This window comes from Leptodactylus fuscus, chromosome 2 (genome assembly GCF_031893055.1).
Source record: "Leptodactylus fuscus isolate aLepFus1 chromosome 2, aLepFus1.hap2, whole genome shotgun sequence".
Taxonomy (NCBI): domain Eukaryota; kingdom Metazoa; phylum Chordata; class Amphibia; order Anura; family Leptodactylidae; genus Leptodactylus; species Leptodactylus fuscus.
Window position 1 is genome coordinate 8739023 of NC_134266.1, and position 26132 is coordinate 8765154.

General features: G+C 46.4%; 1 protein-coding gene across 9 annotated transcripts in view; it reads right to left on the bottom strand.

The window, feature by feature from the left end:
* STXBP5L (syntaxin binding protein 5L) overlaps positions 1–26132 on the bottom strand; it is a 160761-nt gene that overhangs the window by 45588 nt on the left and 89041 nt on the right. For all 9 annotated transcript variants that reach the window (XM_075263342.1, XM_075263343.1, XM_075263338.1 and 6 more), the window contains 12 exons: positions 25030–25113; positions 24825–24948; positions 24490–24568; positions 19591–19739; positions 18744–18816; positions 13224–13371; positions 10303–10370; positions 9653–9693; positions 6813–7030; positions 3643–3821; positions 2370–2495; positions 441–592 (listed from right to left, as the gene is read on the bottom strand). In XM_075263342.1, the coding sequence (XP_075119443.1) occupies positions 441–592; positions 2370–2495; positions 3643–3821; positions 6813–7030; positions 9653–9693; positions 10303–10370; positions 13224–13371; positions 18744–18816; positions 19591–19739; positions 24490–24568; positions 24825–24948; positions 25030–25113 (1441 nt within the window). The remainder of the gene's footprint in view (positions 1–440; positions 593–2369; positions 2496–3642; positions 3822–6812; positions 7031–9652; positions 9694–10302; positions 10371–13223; positions 13372–18743; positions 18817–19590; positions 19740–24489; positions 24569–24824; positions 24949–25029; positions 25114–26132) is intronic.

The window sequence follows — 26132 nt, forward strand, 5'->3', positions numbered from 1 at the left end:
AATCAATAAAATGATAAGGGTGCCCATACTTTTGCACCGGTCAAATTTTGGTTTAATGCATATTGCACATTTTCTGTTAGTACAATAAACCTCATTTCAATCCTGAAATATTACTGTGTCCATCAGTTATTAGATATATCAAACTGAAATGGCTGTTGCAAACACCAAAATATTTAGAACAAAAAATGATTAAGATTAATAGGGGTGCCCAAACTTTTTCATAGGACTGTACGTGGGATATGGAGTACAGGATGATGATGATGTTTGTTGGGGTCATAGATTAGACATATAGACATGCAGAGATCCTGGAGGAGACATGGACAACTATGAGACGAGACTACACATAAGTAAGTGTTGGTGAGCGCAGTGGGAGGAACACGCGGTTCACATGCAGCTGTATAACGTCATGCAGGATGTACATAGACTTCTGCACCACATACCTGCAGGGAACTGCTTACTCTTGCGGGGAGAGCGGGGCTGTCTCTGGTACGGGTCGCTGGCTCCATATAAATAGGCTGTCCCCATGCTGAGCAGGATGGTTTTCTGTATGTAATCCACCACAACCAGGCCGTTACAATTTCCAAAGGCAATTCTGAAACAACGCAGAGGTTACAGCACCGGTCATCACCCAGGAGAGACAGAAATATTCACAGCATCAGGACAGGGCGTGACGTTCACAGCGCTGACCCTTCCTCAGCATCAATAGCTTCATGCGCGTTTAGGTGTGTGTGAATATACATATGTGCCTGCATGTGTTTATGTGTGTTTTTACATTTGTATATTTATGATTGTATGTATACAGTACAGTATATATATATGTGCATGCATATTTATGTGTACCTATGTATATTTACATGCATATGTGTGTATATATATATATATATATATATATATATATATATAACGAGCCTTCATTGTGTTAAAGCGACCGGAATCCATATCTAGATAACACAAGGCATCTGCACTCAATAAACGCTCAATCTCGACTGACATGGAAGCCAGGAATCAGATGCCACGTGCAACTAAGACAGGTTGAAACCTGCATAAAAGTGACATTTATCATACTAACCAGAGGGTGCAGGATATTATTCATAACACGTTAATGTGATTAATCCTTTAAAATATTAAATATTTATTACATTAACCACCTTGATTGGTTATTATGTATAATACCCAGCTGTTAGGCATACTACCCAAATTTATCAAAGTAACAGTAACGATATATATATATCTCCCAACTTTTGAAGAACTGAAAGAGGGACAAAGTGTGCAGCGCGCCGCTGCAAATTTAGCTCCACCCACTTTTATGTTGACCCCGCCCATTCTCATTCATTTTTCATGTGCCCCCACACAGTATAATCCTCCTACAGTCACCGGTAAATTATATGTCCTCCCTCTATCTCTCCCCCAGTTTCATGTCCCCCCCATCTCTGCTCTCAGTTTCATATCCCCCCCTCCATCTCTCCCCTAGTATCATGTCCCCCATCTCTGTCCACAGTTTCATGTCGCCCCATCTCTTCCCCCAGATTCATGTCCCCCCATCTCTGCCCCCAGTTTCATGTCCCCTCATCTCTGCCCCCAGAATCCTGTCCCATCTCTGCCCCCAGATTCATGTCCCCCCATCTCTGCCCCCAGAATCCTGTCCCATCTCTGCCCCCAGATTCATGTCCCCCCATCTCTGCCCCCAGAATCCTGTCTCTTCTCTTCCCCCAGATTCATGTCCCCCCATCTCTGCCCCAGAATCATGCCCCCCCCCCATCTCTGCCCCCAGGTTCATGTCCCATCTCTGCCCACAGTTTCATGTCCCCTCATCTCTGCCCCCAGAAATATGTCCCCCCACTTCTTCCCCCAGATTCATTTCCCCCCATCTCTGCCCCCAGATTCATGCCCCCCCATCTCTGCCCCCAGATTCATGCCCCCCTTCATTATGTTCCACCTCAATGTTTAACACAAAAAAACACTTATACTCACCTTCCAACGCTCCCCTGCCACTCTCTCCGTAGTCTCACTAACAGAGTCATCACATCGCGCCTACACAGCCACTAGCCGGAGCGCCGCGGCAAAGCAAGGAGCCGAGCTGTGACAGCTTCTTACTTTAGTCGCGTATGTATTCAACTCAGATCTGCATCTGGAGGACACAGATCTGAGTTGAAATCGGGACATACCTCCCGCCGACCGGGACCGCGGGACAGGACACCGAAATCGTGAATGTCCCGTGGAAATCGGGACGGTTGGGAGGTATATATATATATATATATATATATATATATATATATATATATATATACATACATACATACACACACACACATGTATATTTATGTGTACCAATGTATGTTCACATATGTAGGAATGTAATGTGTACTCACAGGCCATAGGCAGAGCTGAGCGCCAGGCTGGTGATCTGCTGTGGAGGTTCTCCATCGGTCCATACGAGCTGTACTACAAGTTCTGTCTGATATCCGGGGGGCATCCGCACAGGCCGACTCTTCACACTGAGCAGGAGGAGAACACATGAACAGTATGTGCTATGACCCTACCTATGGTGCCTATAGTTACTATAGGATGTTATACAGCTTCTCATATACTTTGTGCTTCCATCTGTTCTCATTTTCGAGATCACTGCTTGCTGTCAGTAAATAGAATTGTTCTAGTTGATCTACAGAGGCTAGAAGAAGAAGCTCTGATATACTGTGACAATGCACGGCCCTGTGTGAGCAGGACTAGTCTGCCCCCTATGCAGTGCAGGTATATCACAGGTGTCCCCTCCCTCGGCACAACGCCGTATCACTTCTTTCTGGAATAATTGGTGAACAAACAGATTTATAGAGAAAATCAACAGAAGAGAAACCTAAAATTACAGAAAATGATTTGTTGTTTCAACAAATGGAGGAACGTTGAATGCGGTTAATTGTGACGCCGCCGAGGCTTTTGTACGCGCCGCTCTCTGAATAATCCAGTAATTGCTCTTAAATTACAGCTTTCAAGGCTCGTTCGCTGCCAGTGCGCTGCGGTTATTAGGCCACTCTGTGCCGCCTCCTGTGCGCGTCGCTAATGACTGTAATCTCCGCGTATTAGATCCTGTATGTGCAATCTCTGCCCGTGTAATCGCAGACACAAAACATCAACCACACACAAGGAATCTGAACCGTGCCGGGGACACCGGCAAGAACTGACCCCTGAGACTTCAACATAGTGACCGGTCAGAGGGTGAAATCACGTCAGTCATCCCTAATAGGCCACTATCCTCATATATGTTATTAATACAGGGGTCTAGTGTGGGGGCCGACACAGGATTGGTCATCAGTATCTTATCAGCAGGGGCCGACACGCGGTCACGTCCCAGTGTTGGATGTTACCAGCTGCAGTGGGTGCCTCAGCTCCGTGTCTATTACATGAATAGTAGTAGAGATGACTCTGGTGCCTGGAAGCAGAATGGTCAGATATTCAGTGTGGGCTCCAAATACTGCACCTCCACCGATCAGATACTGAAAGCCTAGCTGGACCCGCTCTGGGGTCTAAAATGAATATGGGGGTCTGAATGTATGTAGCAATCATCAGCACAGGAAGGATTCTTTACAGTGAATCCACACAGCAGAGACAATATCACGAGCCTATAGCGCTGTGTCCATGTGTACAAACCTCAGACAAGGTATACTGTCCTTCAAGGGCCCCTCGGTTGTCACAGTGTTGGCGCTACCCGCCAGGTTTCTGCTCTTTGAGGACAGGGGTTGACTTGTAGGCTCAGGAAATGGAGGGATACTGTCCGGGTCAGGGGTCATGATGTCCTCTATCTCATATGGCAGCCGAACTTCTAGGGACTTACAGGAAACAAAAAGATTAATAATAGCAGAGTGAAACACAAGGAGCAGGTCAGTACGTTGTAACAATGGCCGACAGAGGGGCCCCTACCATAGGGCCCAACAAGTCATGTCTATGGAGATAGAAGGTGTATATAGTCTTGATTATACATGACGGAAGACAAGGTGGAAACTGAATGCGGCCATAGTCTTACTATAAAGCCCTGCGGCTACCTGAGAGTGTGATCTCTGCTCTGCAGCTTTACTTTGGGCCATGGCTACATTACTTATGCAATGGGACATTATAAAGAGAACACATGACATCATTATATATTTCATTATTTGTATTCTAAGATGTCACATCATAGGGGATGACTTATGTGTGTGTTATTTTTCTGTTATGTGTATGATATGTGTGTGACATCACTGTGTGTATTATCTCTGTACTGTGACATCACTGTGTGTATTATCTCTGTACTGTGACATCACTGTGTGTATTATCTCTGTACTGTGACATCACTGTGTGTATTATCCTGTACTGTGACATCACTATGTGTATTATCTCTGTACTGTGACATCACTGTGTGTATTATCTCTGTACTGTGACATCACTGTGTGTATTATCTCTGTACTGTGACATCACTGTGTGTATTATCCCTGTACTGTGACATCACTGTGTGTATTATCCTGTACTGTGACATCACTGTGTGTATTATCTCTGTACTGTGACATCACTGTGTGTATTATCTCTGTACTGTGACATCACTGTGTGTATTATCTCTGTACTGTGACATCACTGTGTGTATTATCCTGTACTGTGACATCACTGTGTGTATTATCTCTGTACTGTGACAGCACTGTGTGTATTATCCTGTACTGTGACATCACTGTGTGTATTATCTCTGTACTGTGACATCACTGTGTGTATTATCCTGTACTGTGACATCACTGTGTGTATTATCCTGTACTGTGACATCACTGTGTGTATTATCCTGTACTGTGACATCACTGTGTGTATTATCCCTGTACTGTGACATCACTGTGTGTATTATCCTGTACTGTGACATCACTGTATTATCTCTGTACTGTGACATCACTGTGTGTATTATCCTGTACTGTGACATCACTGTGTGTATTATCCTGTACTGTGACATCACTGTGTGTATTATCCTGTACTGTGACATCACTGTGTGTATTATCTCTGTACTGTGACATCACTGTGTGTATTATCCTGTACTGTGACATCACTGTGTGTATTATCCTGTACTGTGACATCACTGTGTGTATTATCCCTGTACTGTGACATCACTGTGTGTATTATCTCTGTACTGTGACATCACTGTGTGTATTATCCTGTACTGTGACATCACTGTGTGTATTATCCTGTACTGTGACATCACTGTGTGTATTATCCCTGTACTGTGACATCACTGTGTGTATTATCTCTGTACTGTGACATCACTGTGTGTATTATCCCTGTACTGTGACATCACTGTGTGTATTATCCTGTACTGTGACATCACTGTGTGTATTATCCTGTACTGTGACATCACTGTGTGTATTATCTCTGTACTGTGACATCACTGTGTGTATTATCTCTGTACTGTGACATCACTGTGTGTATTATCCTGTACTGTGACATCACTGTGTGTATTATCTCTGTACTGTGACATCACTGTGTGTATTATCCCTGTACTGTGACATCACTGTGTGTATTATCCTGTACTGTGACATCACTGTGTGTATTATCCCTGTACTGTGACATCACTGTGTGTATTATCCCTGTACTGTGACATCACTGTGTGTATTATCCTGTACTGTGACATCACTGTGTGTATTATCTCTGTACTGTGACAGCACTGTGTGTATTATCCTGTACTGTGACATCACTGTGTGTATTATCCTGTACTGTGACACCACTGTGTGTATTATCTCTGTACTGTGACATCACTGTGTGTATTATCCTGTACTGTGACATCACTGTGTGTATTATCCCTGTACTGTGACATCACTGTATTATCTCTGTACTGTGACATCACTGTGTGTATTATCCCTGTACTGTGACATCACTTTGTGTATTATCTCTGTACTGTGACATCACCGTGTGTATTATTCTGTACTGTGACATCACCGTGTGTATTATTCTGTACTGTGACATCACTGTGTATTATCCTGTACTGTGACATTACTGTGTGTATTATCCTGTACTGTGACATCACCGTGTGTATTATCCTGTACTGTGACATCACTGTGTATTATCCTGTACTGTGACATCACTGTGTGTATTATCCTGTACTGTGACATCACTGTGTGTATTATCCTGTACTGTGACATCACTGTGTGTATTATCCTGTACTGTGACATCACTGTGTGTATTATCTCTGTACTGTGACATCACTGTGTGTATTATCTCTGTACTGTGACATCACTGTGTGTATTATCTCTGTACTGTGACATCACTGTGTGTATTATCCCTGTACTGTGACATCACTGTGTGTATTATCCTGTACTGTGACATCACTGTGTGTATTATCCTGTACTGTGACATCACTGTGTGTATTATCCCTGTACTGTGACATCACTGTGTGTATTATCCCTGTACTGTGACATCACTGTGTGTATTATCCTGTACTGTGACATCACTGTGTGTATTATCCCCATGCATAACCTAGAACACAGTATTAACAAGCTTGTCTCATGTGTCCCCTATTCCCTACTAATATACCACACGTATGCTAGGAAGGAATAAGGGGCAGATGGTGGAGAGTATGACGGTAGGATCGGACTACACTGGGTTTGTTTGTTGTCTTTTACCATGGAGACACATAACTCTTAGGCATCAGCTGTATACATATAAGTGGTTATACTACATTCGGGCTCTGTTATAATTATGAGGCCCAATGGTCACTTGTTCTGCCCCTGATTGGGATTAACAAACTCAATTTTTTGCAGAATAGGAAATCTCCAAGGAACAAGCTTGTACATGTGGGCCCCAGTATTGTGGACACTTACCACTATCTCCGTTACCACCTCATGTTTGCTGAACCTATAGAGTATAACGTAGGCTGACACTCCCGCTACACAGAAAATTCTACTTTCCGGACACCAAGACATCATCTGGATGGCGAAGGGGTCGTCTTCCACTATTTCCGCTGTCTGCTTGCCTTCCCCTGTTTTCTGCTTCTCAAACACCTTGGATGTCTTCAGCTTGTACAGCATCTGCAGACTGGCTGTAAGACATTACATAAAACCACAGGGCTGATGCCTGCACCAGGACACCATCGTGAAGACAATACCTGGTCAGTGACACCGACAGCACATGGATCTAACAATGACATGAAGACAAATCAAGACTTGAATGAGACCCAAAAAAAGTGACCTGACTGACTTAGTGTATGAGATAACAAGGGGAAACGTAGCTCAGTGTGGTCCGGAGAGATACAGAGAAGACTATAGAGGGATCTGGAGACGGAAAGAAGAGTCTGGATGGGGGACAGAAGGGTCTGCGGGGGGACATAGGAGTCTATAGAGGGGTCTGAAGGAGGGCGCAGTAGTCTGAAAGGGGAAAAGGGGGCCTGGAGGGTGACAAAAGAGTCTGGAGTGGCCAGAGGGTACTGTTGGGTGAGAGAGGAGTCTGGAGGAGGACAGAGGAGTCTGGAGGGAGGAAGAGGGGCCTGGAGTAAACACAGGGATCTGGTGAGAACAGAGGGGTCTGGAAGAGGACAGAGGGGTATGGAGAGGGACAGAGGGGTCTGGAGAGAGATAATGGAGTCTGGAGGAGGACAGAGGGGTCTGGAAAGAGACAGAGGGGTCTGGAGGAGGACAGAGGGGTATGGAGGGGAACAGAGGAGTCTGCAGGAGGACAGAGGAGTCTGCAGGAGGACAGAGGTGCTGGAGAGAGACAAAGGGGTCTGGAGGAGGACAGAGGGGTATGGAGGGGAACAGAGGAGTCTGCAGGAGGACAGAGGTGCTGGAGAGAGACAAAGGGGTCTGGAGGAGGACAGAGGTGAACACAATGTTTGGTTCTAATGGTGTAAAAGTGTAATTTTTAGTTAGAAGGAATGATTCCTATTTCTCTGCAGCTGGGGGGTGTGTGTGTGTGTGTCAGATCTCAGCGGTTTCTTGCATGTATATGTTGCCGATATTCGGAGGGGCCGTCCTGCGCTCTCCGTGATGTGCAGGCAGCTCAGTTACTCCATCAGTTCTCTTCTCTGTACAGACATGTAAAGTATTCTGTGAACCGAGAAGATTTAATTCCCGCAAACAATGGAATAAATGATGCGAGGAGCGCGATGTGGGTGAGCGGGGCGAGCAGCGTTTACAGGGAGGCAAGGAGAGGTCTGTGACATTTGTCACCTCTGCTGAGTTTATTTTTGGAGCTGTGGATCAGCGGAAAGTTCATTGTGTGGAAGCGATTGCCGCTACGAGGAGCTGCTCCAGCTGCGGCCAAATGAAGTGGAGTCAACATCTCCAGGCACAAGCTGGAACCTAACCGAGGGAGATAAGTGGCTGCTCGCTCCGCTCACGTGGAAGAATCGCTCCAGACTCTTTCCTTCAGTCATTTTCTGTTTACAGAAGATCAAGTAAAATTTAATCAGTAACAGATGTGGAAATGTGAGCAGAGACCATGACAAAAGGAGAGAAATACAATAGGAGGAGGAGGAGGGTACGACCAGCGGCATCACCAAGCTGAGCGGTGCCACCGAGATCAGCGGCAGTCTGAGAGGGACAATGAAAGGCACTATAGAAATTGTACATGGTGGGGTTTAGATGCTACAATGTCTCCCTGATCTTAAGCAGTATATATGTATATATAGTCCTCAGTCAGTCTCCTTCCCTCTCTGGTAGCTGTATATATATAGTCCTCAGTCAGTCTCCTTCCCTCTCTGGTAGCTGTATATATAGTCCTCAGTCAGTCTCCGTCCCTCTCTGGTAGCTGTATATATATAGTCCTCAGTCAGTCTCCTTCCCTCTCTGGTAGCTGTATATATATAGCCCTCAGTCAGTCTCCTTCTCTAGTAGCTGTATATATAGTCCTCAGTCAGTCTCCTTCCCTCTCTGGTAGCTGTACATATATAGTCCTCAGTCAGTCTCCTTCCCTCTCTGGTAGCTGTACATATATAGTCCTCAGTCAGTCTCCTTCCCTCTCTGGTAGCTGTATATATATAGTCCTCAGTCAGTCTCCTTCCCTCTCTGGTAGCTGTATATATATAGCCCTCAGTCAGTCTCCTTCCCTCTCTGGTAGCTGTATATATATATATAGTCCTCAGTCAGTCTCCTTCCCTCTCTGGTAGCTGTATATATAGTCCTCAGTCAGTCTCCTTCCCTCTCTGGTAGCTGTACATATATAGTCCTCAGTCAGTCTCCTTCCCTCTCTGGTAGCTGTATATATATAGTCCTCAGTCAGTCTCCGTCCCTCTCTGGTAGCTGTATATATATAGCCCTCAGTCAGTCTCCTTCCCTCTCTGGTAGCTGTATATATATAGTCCTCAGTCAGTCTCCGTCCCTCTCTGGTAGCTGTATATATAGTCCTCAGTCAGTCTCCTTCCCTCTCTGGTAGCTGTACATATATAATCCTCAGTCAGTCTCCTTCCCTCTCTGGTAGCTGTATATATATATATATAGTCCTCAGTCAGTCTCCTTCCCTCTCTGGTAGCTGTACATATATAGTCCTCAGTCAGTCTCCTTCCCTCTCTGGTAGCTGTACATATATAGTCCTCAGTTATTCTCCTTCCCTCTCTGGTAGCTGTATATATAGTCCTCAGTCAATTGATTGCAAGCACCCCGAGGTCTAAGGAGGTCAGGGGGTACAGGTCACATGACATTTATCTGTGGTATGATAGGGTACTTACTGGCTGAGGCATCCCAGAATTTAACAGAGCCATCTGCATGTCTGTGAAGATAAAGGAGGAGATGTAAGTCAGTGATAGGGCAAGAGAGGGCGCTGCTGCCTGGACTGGAGGACAAATACAGAAGCAAAAAGTCACCAGCACCATAGAGAGGACGAGCGTCCAGTCCAGCTGTGGGTGAAGACACATGATCATGATGTAAGGACAGCTCTGCTATGTCACCAGCTGAAGTAAGTGGAATATTCTCACTGCTGAGGGTTTGTTACAGTTTTGTCCAGTCTAGACAATCATTTATAGATGCTAGTCTGATACATGTTACCTGCACTGACACACTGTAACAGCTATCAGGACAGGAGGGATGTGCTTTAGCTCACAGAGCGTTGTCTAAATACAGGTGTAATGAATCTTCAGCTTTGAGAAGTATTAAGACAGCGAAACCTTGCTATGGTGCATTAGAGGATATGCTTGTACTGAATGTGAGAATCACCACAAACAGCGTGCAGTGACTGCAGGTGTGTACAGTGCTTTACGTCATGCAGTTCCTCAGTACATACAGATGATCTCCTATGCGATGGATTGCGTCCACTGAAAAAATCCTGATTATTGATGAGAGTATTTACAAGAAACCTTGTCAGTGCTGGGGAGATTCTTACCCAGTAACGATGATCTCTGGGTACGCAGTGGTGCCAAGATTCCAGATACCGCCTGTGATAGGCCATTCCTGCACAAACACAAGGGGTGCAGCAAGTCACTAAACACTGCACCTCTTCACCCCCTCACCACACTGCACATCTCCGCCCCCTGACCACACTGCACATCTCCACCCCCTGACCACACTGCACATCTCCACCCCCTGACCACACTGCACATCTCCGCCCCCTGACCACACTGCACATCTCCGCCCCCTGACCACACTGCACATCTCCGCCCCCTGACCACACTGCACATCTCCGCCCCCTGAGCACACTGCACATCTCCACCCCCTGACCACACCGCACATCTCCGCCCCCTGACCACACTGCACATCTCCACCCCCTGACCACACTGCACATCTCCATCCCCTGACCACACTGCACATCTCCGCCCCCTGAGCACACTGCACATCTCCATCCCCTGACCACACTGCACATCTCCGCCCCTGACTACACTGCACATCTCCACCCCCTGACCACACTGCACATCTCCACCCCCTGACTACACTGCACATCTCCTGACCACACTGCACATCTCCACCCCGACTACACTGCACATCTCCACCCCCTGACTACACTGCATATCTCCACCCCCTGACTACACTGCATATCTCCACCCCCTGACCACACTGCACATCTCCGCCCCGACTACACTGCACATCTCCACCCCCTGACTACACTGCATATCTCCACCCCCTGACTACACTGCATATCTCCACCCCCTGACCACACTGCACATCTCCGCCCCTGACTACACTGCACATCTCCACCCCCTGACCACACCGCACATCTCTACCCCCTGACTACACTGCACATCTCTACCCCCTGACCACACTGCACCTCTCCACCCCCTGACCACACTGCACATCTCTGCCCCCTGACCACACTGCCATCTCTGCCCCCTGACTACACTGCATCTCTCCACCCCCTGACCACACTGCACATCTCCTGATCATTGCACATTCCTGAACACTGCACATCTCCAACCCCCGACCACACTGCACATCTCCTGACCACACTGCACATCTCCGCCCCCTGACCACACTGCACATCTCTGCCCCCTGACCACACTGCACATCTCCTGAGCAGACTGCACATCTCTGCCCCTGCCTACACTGCACATCTTCGCCCCCTGACCACACCGTACATCTCAAGAACACTGCACATTCCTGAACACTGCACATCTCGGCCCCCTGACTACACTGCACATCTTCCCCTGACCACACTGCATATCTCCACCCCCTGACCACACTGCACATCTCCGCCCCTGACTACACTGCACATCTCCACCCCCTGACCACACTGCACATCTCCACCCCCTGACTACACTGCACATCTCCTGACCACACTGCACATCTCCACCCCGACTACACTGCACATCTCCACCCCCTGACTACACTGCATATCTCCACCCCCTGACTACACTGCATATCTCCACCCCCTGACCACACTGCACATCTCCGCCCCGACTACACTGCACATCTCCACCCCCTGACTACACTGCATATCTCCACCCCCTGACTACACTGCATATCTCCACCCCCTGACCACACTGCACATCTCCGCCCCTGACTACACTGCACATCTCCACCCCCTGACCACACCGCACATCTCTACCCCCTGACTACACTGCACATCTCTACCCCCTGACCACACTGCACCTCTCCACCCCCTGACCACACTGCACATCTCTGCCCCCTGACCACACTGCCATCTCTGCCCCCTGACTACACTGCATCTCTCCACCCCCTGACCACACTGCACATCTCCTGATCACTGCACATTCCTGAACACTGCACATCTCCAACCCCCGACCACACTGCACATCTCCTGACCACACTGCACATCTCCGCCCCCTGACCACACTGCACATCTCTGCCCCCTGACCACACTGCACATCTCCTGAGCAGACTGCACATCTCTGCCCCTGCCTACACTGCACATCTTCGCCCCCTGACCACACCGTACATCTCAAGAACACTGCACATTCCTGAACACTGCACATCTCGGCCCCCTGACTACACTGCACATCTTCCCCTGACCACACTGCATATCTCCACCCCCTGACCACACTGCACATCTCCGCCCCTGACTACACTGCACATCTCCACCCCCTGACCACACCGCACATCTCTACCCCCTGACTACACTGCACATCTCTACCCCCTGACCACACTGCACCTCTCCACCCCCTGACCACACTGCACATCTCTGCCCCCTGACTACACTGCACATCTCCAACCCCCGACCACACTGCACATCTCCTGACCACACTGCACATCTCCGCCCCCTGACCACACTGCACCTCTCCACCCCCTGACTACACTGCACATCTCCTGATCACTGCACATCTCCACCCCCTGACCACACTGCACATCTCCTGAGCAGACTGCACATCTCTGCCCCCTGATCACACTGCACCTCTCCACCCCCTGACTACACTGCACATCTCCTGATCACTGCACATCTCCACCCCCTGACCACACTGCACATCTCCTGAGCAGACTGCACATCTCTGCCCCTGCCTACACTGCACCTCTCCACCCCCTGACTACACTGCACATCTCCTGATCACTGCACATCTCCACCCCCTGACCACACTGCACATCTCCTGAGCAGACTGCACATCTCTGCCCCTGCCTACACTGCACATCTTCGCCCCCTGACCACACCGCACATCTCAAGAACACTGCACACTCCTGAACACTGCACATCTCGGCCCCCTGACTACACTGCACATCTCCCCCTGACCACACTGCACATCTCCACCCCTGACCACACTACACATCTCCTGATCACATTGCACATCTCCCCCCTGACCAGACTACGCATCTCCCCCTGACCATACTGCCGCTCAGTTTCTCTGTATCTGTAGGATTTACCTTGTTGCTGTATCCTTGTTTTTTGTGCTTCGCTCCCAGAGCATAGAGAACTAGAATAAACTCATGAGGACAGTCTGCAAAATACTCCGTACACGTCACCGGGGACTCGTGGATATCCATGGAATAGGGGTTCTCGAAGATTGGGAAACTTGAAGAGAGAAAAAGAGGGGAGTGGAGCAGAGCGGGGATTTATCAGATAGATGTCATATGTATCCTTATAGGCAGGGCTATGCCATACAAGTCAACAGACCTATCACTGTACAGGGAGCGGGCACTCACTGAGCCAGGCTGGAGTAAAGTATTAGGCTCCATGTATCTCATCACAGTCTCAGGGTACTTTGTTCTCTTCCCTATGCTTTACACTGCAGCTCCATCTATGACTAGTCAAGGTGAGAATATAAAAAACAGTGATCGCCACATTCACTGCCACATCTGAAATACAACCAACTTGGGGTAGAAATGGTCAGATGGATGCACCTGGGACAGTGACTGGCACATTAGGGGATATCCTTGTACGGGGGCAGTGACTGGCACATTAGGGGGTATCTTTGTACGGGGGCAGTGACTGGCACATTAGGGGGTATCTTTGTACTGGGGCAGTGACTGGCACATTAGGGGATAATCTGTGAGCAGTGCCTCGTATTCCAGCTGCATGGTGTACAGCAGAATACATATGTGTTTCCATGATAACATTACACAATACAGGTTTATTGTCACTGGTATCAGTGTCAGGCAATTAATATTATTATGTAAACAGGCGAGGAAATGGCTCCAACCCCCGGCTGCAGCGCCCCCTCCACATACACTGACAATTAGCACAGTCTCTACATCGCCCTGCGTGTTTACTGAGTCACTCATAACCCTGTCACTTCCAGCAGCGACTGTCATAAACACTGCAACACAAAAGACACAGACACTGCACCACAAGAGATACAAACACTGCAACACAAGAGAGACAAACACTGCAACACAAGAGATACAGACACTGCAACACAAGAAATACATAAACTGTAACACGAGATACAAACATTGCAACACAAGAGATACAAACACTGCAACACAAGAGATACAAACACTGCAACACAAGAGATACAAACACTGCAACACAAGAGATACAGACACTGCAACACAGGAGAAGCAAACACTGCAACACAAGAGATACAAAAACTGCAACACAAGAGATACAAACACTGCAACACAAGAGATACAGACACTGCAACACAAGAGATACAGACACTGCAACACAAGAGATACAAACACTGCAACACAAGAGATACATAAACTGCAACACAAGAGATACAAACACTGCAACACAAGAGACAAAGACACTGCAAAACAAGAGATACAGACACTGCAACACAAGAGATACAAACATTGCAACACAAAAGACAGACACTGCACCACAAGAGATACAAACACTGCAACACAAGATACACAGACACTGCAACACAAGAGATACAAACACTGCAACACAAGAGATACAAACACTGCAACACAAGAGATACAAACACTGCAACACAAGAGAGACAAAAACTGTAACACAAGAGATACAAACACTACAGCACAAGATATACAAACACTGCAACACAAGAGATACAGACACTGCAAAACAAGAGATACAAACACTGCAACACAAGAGATAGAGACACTGCAACACAAGAGACACAGACACTGCAACACAAGAGATACAGACACTGCAACACAAGAGATACAAACACTGCAACACAAGAGATACAAACACTGCAACACAAGAGATACAGACACTGCAACACAAGATATACAAACATTGCAACACAAGAGATACAGACACTGCAACACAAGAGATACAAACACTGCAACACAAGAGACACAGACACTGCAACACAAGAGATACAGACACTGCAACACAAGAGATACAAACACTGTAACACAAGAGATACAAACATTGCAACACGAGATACAGACACTGTAACACAGGAGAAGCAAACACTGCAACACAAGAGATACAGACACTGTAACACAAGAGATACAAAAACTGTAACACAAGAGATACAGACACCGCAACACAAGAGATACAAAAACTGTAACACAAGAGATACAGACACTGCAACACAAGAGATACAAACACTGCAACACAAGAGATACATAAACTGCAACACAAGAGATACAAACACTGCAACACAAGAGACAAAGACACTGCAAAACAAGAGATACAGACACTGCAACACAAGAGATACAAACATTGCAACACAAAAGACAGACACTGCACCACAAGAGATACAAACACTGCAACACAAGATACACAGACACTGCAACACAAGAGATACAAACACTGCAACACAAGAGATACAAACACTGCAACACAAGAGATACAGACACTGCAACACAGGAGAAGCAAACACTGCAACACAAGAGATACAGACACTGCAACACAAGAGATACAAACACTGCAACACAAGAGATACATAAACTGCAACACAAGAGATACAAACACTGCAACACAAGAGATACAAACACTGCAACACAAGAGATACAAACATTGCAACACAAGAGATACAAACACTGCAACACAAGAGATACATAAACTGTAACACAAGAGATACAAACACTGCAACACAAGAGATACAAACACTGCAACACAAGAGATACAAACGCTGCAACACAAGAGATACATAAACTGTACCACAAGAGATACAAACACTGCAACACAAGAGATACAAACACTGCAACACAAGAGATACAAACACTGCAACACAAGAGATACAAACACTGCAACACAAGAGATACAAACACTGCAACACAAGAGATACAAACACTGCAACACAAGAGACACAAACACTGCAACACAAGAGACACAGACACTGCAAAACAAGAGATACAGACACTGCAACACAAGAGATACAAACACTGCAACACAAGAGATACAAACACTGCAACACAAGAGATACAAACACTGCAACACAAGAGACACAGACACTGCAACACAAGAGATACAGACACTGCAACACAAGATATACAAACATTGCAACACAAGAGATACAGACACTGCAACACAACAGATACAAACACTGCAACACAAGAGACACAAACACTGCAACACAAGAGACACAGACACTGCAACACAAGAGATACAAACACTGCAACACAAGAGATACAAACACTGCAACACAAGAGATACAGACACTGCAACACAAGAGATACAGACACTGCAACACAAGAGTTACAAAAACTGTAACACAAGAGATACAAACACTGCAACACAAGAGATACAAACACTGCAACACAAGAGACACAAACACTGCAACACAAGAGACACAAACACTGCAACACAAGAGACACAGACACTGCAAAACAAGAGATACAGACACTGCAACACAAGAGATACAAACACTGCAACACAAGAGATACAAACACTGCAACACAAGAGATACAAACACTGCAACACAAGAGACACAGACACTGCAACACAAGAGATACAGACACTGCAACACAAGATATACAAACATTGCAACACAAGAGATACAGACACTGCAACACAACAGATACAAACACTGCAACACAAGAGACACAAACACTGCAACACAAGAGACACAGACACTGCAACACAAGAGATACAAACACTGCAACACAAGAGATACAAACACTGCAACACAAGAGATACAGACACTGCAACACAAGAGATACAGACACTGCAACACAAGAGTTACAAAAACTGTAACACAAGAGATACAAACACTGCAACACAAGAGATACAGACACTGCAACACAGGAGAAGCAAACACTGCAACACAAGAGATACAGACACTGCAACACAAGAGATACAAACACTGCAACACAAGAGATAAAGACACTGCAACACAAGAGATACAAACACTGCAACACAAGAGATACATAAACTGCAACACAAGAGATACAAACACTGCAACACAAGAGATACAAACACTGCAACACAAGAGATACAGACACTGCAACACAAGAGATACAAACACTGCAACACAAGAGATACAAACACTGCAACACAAGAGATACAAACACTGCAACACAAGAGATACAAACACTGCAACACAAGAGATACAAACACTGCAACACAAGAGATACAAACACTGCAACACAGGAGATACAAACACTGCAACACAAGAGATACAAACACTGCAACACAAGAGACACAGACACTGCAACACAAGAGATACAGACACTGCAACACAAGATATACAAACATTGCAACACAAGAGATACAGACACTGCAACACAAGAGACACAAACACTGCAACACAAGAGATAAAGACACTGCAACACAAGAGATACAGACACTGCAACACAAGAGATACAAACACTGCAACACAAGAGACACAGACACTGCAACACAAGAGATACAAACACTGCAACACAAGAGATACAAACACTGCAACACAAGAGATACAGACACTGCAACACAAGAGATACAGACACTGCAACACAAGAGTTACAAAAACTGCAACACAAGAGATACAAACACTGCAACACAAGAGATACAGACACTGCAACACAGGAGAAGCAAACACTGCAACACAAGAGATACAGACACTGCAACACAAGAGATACAAACACTGCAACACAAGAGATACATAAACTGCAACACAAGAGATACAAACACTGCAACACAAGAGATACAAACACTGCAACACAAGAGATACAGACACTGCAACACAAGAGATACATAAACTGTAACACAAGAGATACAAACACTGCAACACAAGAGATACAAACACTGCAACACAAGAGATACAAACACTGCAACACAAGAGATACATAAACTGTAACACAAGAGATACAAACACTGCAACACAAGAGAGACAAACACTGCAACACAAGAGAGACAAACACTGCACTGAAGATACACAAACACTGCAATACAAGAGAAAAACATTGCAAAGCTAGGGTGACACAAGCAATACAATACCTGAAAGTGATACAAACACTATAGTACAGAAAAAATCACTGTAACACAAGAAACAAAGATACTGCAAAACAAGAGAAACAAATACTGCAATACAAGAGACAGACACTGCAAAACCAAGGTGACACAAGCAACATAATACAAGATTACCAGAGAGTGACACAGTCACTGTAGTACAAGAGACCATGCAAAACAAGAGACACAAACATTGGAATACAAGAGGCACAGACACTGCAACACAAAAGACAAACACTGCAACACATGAAACAAAGACACTGCAATACAAGAGAGACAAACATTGCAACATAATAGACACCAAAACTGCAAAACCAAAGTGCCACAAACACTGTAATACAAGAGAATGACACCAGGAAAAGTATTAGAGGGTAAGGCTTCCTGTTTCCATGCCTGACAGAGCTGCTGGGTAGTCACTAACGTCTACATTAGTGTGTTGTGATGGGTTTAGTGTTAGATTTAGAGACCGTTCACTGTCATGAATCTGCCACATCAGGAGCAAATACTTTTTACAGCAATAAGTCAGCTGATCGCTAAGGGTTTGGTTTTGGCCCCCTAGTGGTCAGTCCCTGCATCTCCCGCTGTCTTACTTGCTCTGGGTAAGATCCACCACGATAACGTCCCGCTCCATCAGCACCGCCACAGCGTACGGCTCCTGGAATTCTAGGAGGGAAACATGGATAATCTCCATTAAAACTGAAATCAGAGTAAAGGAAAGGATTGTAAGTCTCCTTACTGCCAGAGGGAGGCGCTGTATGCACTGACTATGGTAACACAGGGCTATAAGAAGGTGTCACATCTCAGGGCTTGAGAGCTTCCTCTGACATCATGAAGAGGACTCATAAACCCAGCAGGATTAAGGATTTAAAGGGGTTCTCCGGGATTTACATACTGATGATCTATCGTCAAAATAAGTGATCAATATCAATTAGATGGGGGTCGGACACCTGAAACTTTACCAATCAGTTGATATTGGGAGCCACAGCCGCCAGAAACAGCACAGCGTATGGAAATGGAAACAGACGGCTCTGTATACTATGTAGTGGCCAGTTCGTGTAGATATTGTGCTTGCTCTGGAGTTGTCATGGTAGCCTCAGTCGCCTACAGCATTCTGTCATGTGACCTTATAAATGTGTGATAGTCACATGACAAGTCACATGATAGTCACATGACAAGAACTCCTTATTAAGTCAGCTGAAGGTACTATGGAAACCCCAGAGCAAGCACAAATTCACTATGCAAACCCCAGAGCAAGCACAAAGTCACTATGGAAACCCCAGAGCAAGCACAAAGTCACTATGGAAACCCCAGAGCAAGCACAATAAGACTGCAGCAATAAAAACCAAGGTGGTCGTCACAATTAGCTCTCCTCAGTACACAGCACAGACATTGGGAAAATGTGTCAGGTTTAGTGGCTGACGCTGATTCCTCTCGTACCATTTGGATAAGGTGTCTCACAAAGTGTTAAAAAGTCCACGATGGGGTGATCCATCTCCAGCACGGTGATCGCCTTGCCATGCATGATGGTCAGACTTGGTCTCCTGCTGTCGTAGGATAATCCACCCGAGAAGATGATGAAGGGCTCACTAAAGGGAGAGGTGAAGACATAAGTACTGGTTATTCACCTAGGAAGGGGGGTTGGAGGAAACCTGCAGGGACCCTGAGCAGCCTATAGGGGGCCTCCAGCACTGGTGCACTGGAAGGACATTGGGGGTAGGGGGGGATCTGTGCGTCTGAGAGGGGATCCTGTTCTGTGATGTCTCTGGTCACTACTGGAGATGTGCGGAGAATATATTGATCTGTCTCTTGGTCACTCCGATGACATCACCGACACTGTTTCCATGTTGGCCGTAAGGCAGCGTTCACTACAAGACATCTCATCTCCGTAATAAAGTTTTTCCTGGTATTGTAGTCCCAGTTTTCTGATACTGCACATAAATGGAGGCTCAACCATCAAGCGTGAGATGGCGTGATATGATTATATTCATGGTGATGGATGGCGGCTGCTCGGCTCTGCTACATATTAATAACTACATCATCATCATCATCAGCGTCACAATCCTGACAGTATTTATCTCGAGGCATGGTTCGCACTAACCAATCTATCATGAATTTGTCAGTAACCAGGCTTTGTGTGCCTTTATTTAACTTGCACTTCTAATCTCTTCTGAGACAATATTTTCCATCTGGCTCTTGGAGAAGAAGTCATTATAGTAAAAGTGTTGTCCTCCACCAAATGCTTGAGAAGAAACTTTGGACCATTCCTTCGTGCCAATTTGTTTCAATCTATCAGTGATGTTTATTATACTTTATCCCTGTAGAACAAGATCAGACTAATGAATTACCAATGACTGATCTCGCCAGGACACGGACTCAGCGCTGAATGGCCACCATTTGAAGACCATTCATCTCACCATAGATGACTGTACACCCAGGGCTTTATAAGACGTCTTTAGTTGTTTACATCGTGGCATGGTTCACACTAATCAGTCTATCTAGATTTGTCAGTAACCAGGCTTTGTGTGACTTTATTCAATGGTCAAAGCTCCTGTAAAATCTTCACTTCTAATCTCATCTCTTTCTCTGAAACAATCATTTCCATTTAGTTTTGGAAGAATTTAGTTCTTAGGAGGGGTTCGACTCCTAAAAATTAAATAAGGCTTCCTACGGTGATGTTTCTGTGTAACTGTAGCCGCCATTTTATCCGTCACTGTGAATGGTTCACTTACTTTATCTTGCCACTGTATATATAAGGACACCTCTAGTAGCATTGGTGTCATGTAGGAGTCGCTGGATTAGTGTATAAGTCACTGTATGACTAGCTGGATTAGTATGTGTCATGTATGATCTGGGGTTAGTTTGGCGCCTCTGATGATAAACCGTTTTTGGGCGCAGTGTGACTGGCAGGCGGAGGTGAGGATCGGCTTCTGAAGCTTTACACAACAAAGGGATTTCTGGGATTGAAGAAAGGCTTCAGTGTGTTTGATCCTCGGAGCGAGGCCTGTTTTAACTCTTTTGAAGTGCACTACAAATACTACACAGCGCGGCCACTTCACCTCATCTATGATACAAGACATTCACTTTAAGAAGAGGAGATGTGAACGCCGAGGGTCAGAGCTGAGCCCCATACATCAGAGCGAGATAGAAATAACGTCTTATGTAACTGCAGCTACCGCACAGACTGTCAGCACTGGCCGCATGCTACAGCTCGCATTCACTCACATGGGCTCAGTCATTTATAAAGCGTGTATACTGCTGCAACCATCTTCTTCATTGCTCTCATGCAAATCTGCAAATTGTCTTATTTGAAAAGCTCTTCCTGGTAGATGTATATGGCTCCTAAGAAAATCTATGTCTTGCCATGAATACAGACTACAAACCTTGTGTAGTCTGATTCTGCAGTCAGCAATTTCCATAACAGAGCTTGGCAGCAGCGGGATCCCTGCCATTGCAAGACATAATGCAAGCATCCTGCAAACAGCAGTAGAAATCTCAGTTTCCAAGGGTAGAGAAAGGCAGGTTGTGGTGTGACATTATGGCGACACTTTGTACCACATAGTTCATTTTCAGAGGTAAAAAGAATAGTTCAGAAGGAGGGGAAATAGTTCCATAGTGATGGATGCGGAGGGGGCCTAGGGCGGGAGATGATCCCCACACACTGTATAATGCCCCCTTAGTGCTCCATGCACAGTATATTGTATCCTAATTGTCCCCACACAGTATAATATCCTGAGATCCCACACTGTATAATGTCCCCAGGTCCCACACTGTATAATGTCCTCAGGTCCCACACTGTATAATGTCCTCAGGTCCCACACTGTATAATGTCCCCAGGTCCCACACTGTATAATGTCCTCAGGTCCCACACTGTATAATGTCCTCAGGTCCCACACTGTATAATGTCCTCAGGTCCCACACTGTATAATGTCCTCAGGTCCCACACTGTATAATGTCCTCAGGTCCCACACTGTATAATGTCCCCAGGTCCCACACTGTATAATGTCCTCAGGTCCCACACTGTATAATGTCCCCAGGTCCCACACTGTATAATGTCCCCAGGTCCCACACTGTATAATGTCCTCAGGTCCCACACTGTATAATGTCCCCAGGTCCAACACTGTATAATTTCCCTAGGTCCCACATTGTATAATGTCCCCAGGTCCCACACTGTATAATGTCCCCAGGTCCCACACTGTATAATTTCCCAGGTCCCCACACTGTATAATGTCCCCAGGTCCCACACAGTATAATGTCCTCAGGTCCCACACTGTATAATGTCCCCAGGTCCCACACTGTATAATGTCCTCAGGTCCCACACTGTATAATGTCCCCAGGTCCCACACTGTATAATGTCCACAAGTCCCACACTGTATAATGTCCTCAGGTCCCACACTGTATAATGTCCTCAGGTCCCACACTGTATAATGTCCTCAGGTCCCACACTGTATAATGTCCCCAGGTCCCACACTGTATAATGTCCTCAGGTCCCACGCAGTATAATGTCCCCAGGTCCCACGCAGTATAATGTCCTCAGGTCCCACACTGTATAATGTCCTCAAGTCCCAGACTGTATAATGGCCCCAGGTCCCACACTGTATAATGTCCTCAGGTCCCACATTGTATAATGTCCCCAGGTCCCAAATCGTATAATGTCCTCAGGTCCCACACTGTATAATGTCCTCAGGTCCCACACTGTATAATGTCCCCAGGTCCCACACTGTATAATGTCCTCAGGTCCCACAAAGTATAATGTCCTCAAGTCCCACACTGTATAATGGCCCCAGGTCCCACACTGTATAATTTCCCTAGGTCCCACATTGTATAATGTCCCCAAGTCCCAAATCGTATAATGTCCCCAGGTCCCACACTGTATAATGTCCTCAGGTCCCACACTGTATAATGTCCCCAGGTCCCACACTGTATAATGTCCTCAGGTCCCACACTGTATAATGTCCCCAGGTCCCACACTGTATAATGTCCTCAGGTCCCACACTGTATAATGTCCCCAGGTCCCACACTGTATAATGTCCCCAGGTCCCACACTGTATAATGTCCTCAGGTCCCACACTGTATAATGTCCCCAGGTCCCACACTGTATAATGTCCTCAGGTCCCACACTGTATAATGTCCTCAAGTCCCACACTGTATAATGTCCTCAGGTCCCACACTGTATAATGTCCTCAGGTCCCACACTGTATAATGTCCTCAGGTCCCACACTGTATAATGTCCCCAGGTCCCACACTGTATAATGTCCTCAGGTCCCACACTGTATAATGTCCTCAAGTCCCACACTGTATAATGTCCCCAGGTCCCACACTGTATAATGTCCTCAGGTCCCACACTGTATAATGTCCTCAGGTCCCACACTGTATAATGTCCCCAGGTCCCACACTGTATAATGTCCTCAGGTCCCACACTGTATAATGTCCTCAGGTCCGACACTGTATAATGTCCCCAGGTCCCACACTGTATAATGTCCTCAGGTCCCACACTGTATAATGTCCTCAAGTCCCACACTGTATAATGGCCCCAGGTCCCATACTGTATAATTTCCCTAGGTCCCACATTGTATAATGTCCCCAGGTCCCACACAGTATAATGTCCTCAGGTCCCACACTGTATAATGTCCCCAGGTCCCACACTGTATAATGTCCTCAGGTCCCACACTGTATAATGTCCTCAAGTCCCACACTGTATAATGGCCCCAGGTCCCACACTGTATAATGTCCCCAGGTCCCACACTGTATAATGTCCCCAGGTCCCACACTGTATAACGTCCCCAGGTCCCACACAGTATAACGTCCCCAGGTCCCACACTGTATAATGTCCCCAGGTCCCACACAGTATAACGTCCCCAGGTCCCACACTGTATAACGTTCCCAGGTCCCACGCAGTATAATGTCCCCAGGTTCACAACATATAATGTCTCCAAGTCCCACATAGTATGATGTCTCCAGGTCTCATGCCGTAAAATGTCCCCAGATCCCACACAGTATAATGTCCCCAGATCCCACACAGTATAATGTCCCTAGATTCCACACCATATAATGTCCTCAGGTCTCACACTGTAAAATGATTGTCAATACTATAATAATATTATAATAATGTAGTGTTGTTAGCACTCCCCGCTCCTTCTCTGGTCCTGGTACCTACATCAGAGTCATGCCAGTGATGTGATACTGATGGGAGTGATCATTGGGTATCAGGCCATTGCTCTCCTCTATCATCATTCAAAAGAGCATATGCTGCCAAGGATCAACAAGGGGGCAATTCTAAGCATGAACCTGCCCCCTTGTACACTCCTGGGGGTGATGATGCCCCCTGCTGCTGCTTACCTGTTTTTACATGTCCTGTACTCCACTTTTAATATAGGTTTACATGATTCGTGTTTCCTTCCGTCTCGTTGACTTTTCCCTAGGAGACAACAGACACAATCCAAATATCAAATCAATACGGACCCATTAAAACCATATAGTATGAAGGAATAAAGGATAAGGTTTCCAGACCCCTCCACCTGAGAACAGCTCATTCAGGACAGTGACACACATGGGGTCAATCCTGACCGATGCGATCTTTCTGATTTCCATATCCCAGCCTACCCTGACAACCTCATGTCTTGAAGTTTCACATCCGTTGGTGTAGAGGATCTGGGCGCTTGGTGGCATCTTACCATGGGGGATGGTGACTTGGAAGGGTTTGGCCGGGTTCTTTAAGTTCCACACAGTGAGACTGCCATCTGAATGGCTGCACATGAACTGCCGTCCCTCGTGGTGCCAGCCTATAGAGTGAATGGCCTGAGAATGTAACACATAGGAATTACTGATGGTCCACAGCACCCAGAGAGCTGCAGGTGAGGGCCCCGCAGGGACACCCACCTCGTCATAGTAGAATCGGATATCGGCTCTTTTAGATCTCAGGTCCCACAGGACGATTGTGCCGCTTTCATATCCTATAAGTAACTGAAAGACAAACAAGACGGTTACAGAATGGGGAGATCCCAGGCAACATACTGTATAGAGGATCCCCCAAAATTCATGGGCAGCTGATCTGCAACCTCATAACCCTGATTTGTGTATCCATCTCCAGTGCAGACCAATGTGTCTAGATGGTGTCAGACTGTGCAGATTGTCTCGTCTATCTCTCACCTACTGTAGGATAACCAAAGAGGATATAACGGCAAGGCAAATGAGGGAAAGTCAACGATCAATGACCCCTGGGACAGAGGAGAAGCTGAGATTATCAGCACAATGTCAGTCATCTGGCCCGGGGTACAGCAGAGATTATCAGCACAATGTGAGTCATCTGGCCCGGGGTACAGCAGAGATTATCAGCACAATGTCAGTCACCTGGCCCGGGGTACAGCAGAGATTATCAGCACAATGTGAGTCATCTGGCCCGGGGTACAGCAGAGATTATCAGCACAATGTCAGTCATCTGGCCCGGGGTACAGCAGAGATTATCAGCACAATGTCAGTCATCTGGCCCGGGGTACAGCAGAGATTATCAGCACAATGTGAGTCATCTGGCCCGGGGTACAGCAGAGATTATCAGCACAATGTGAGTCACCTGGCCCGGGGTACAGCAGAGATTATCAGCACAATGTCAGTCATCTGGCCCAGAGTACAGCAGAGATTATCAGCACAATGTCAGTCATCTGGCCCAGAGTACAGCAGAGATTATCAGCACAATGTCAGTCATCTGGCCCGGGGTACAGCAGAGATTATCAGCACAATGTCAGTCATCTGGCCCAGAGTACAGCAGAGATTATCAGCACAATGTCAGTCACCTGGCCCGGGGTACAGCAGAGATTATCAGCACAATGTCAGTCATCTGGCCCCGGGGTACAGCAGAGATTATCAGCACAATGTGAGTCATCTGGCCCGGGGTACAGCAGAGATTATCAGCACAATGTCAGTCACCTGGCCCGGGGTACAGCAGAGATTATCAGCACAATGTCAGTCATCTGGCCCCGGGGTAC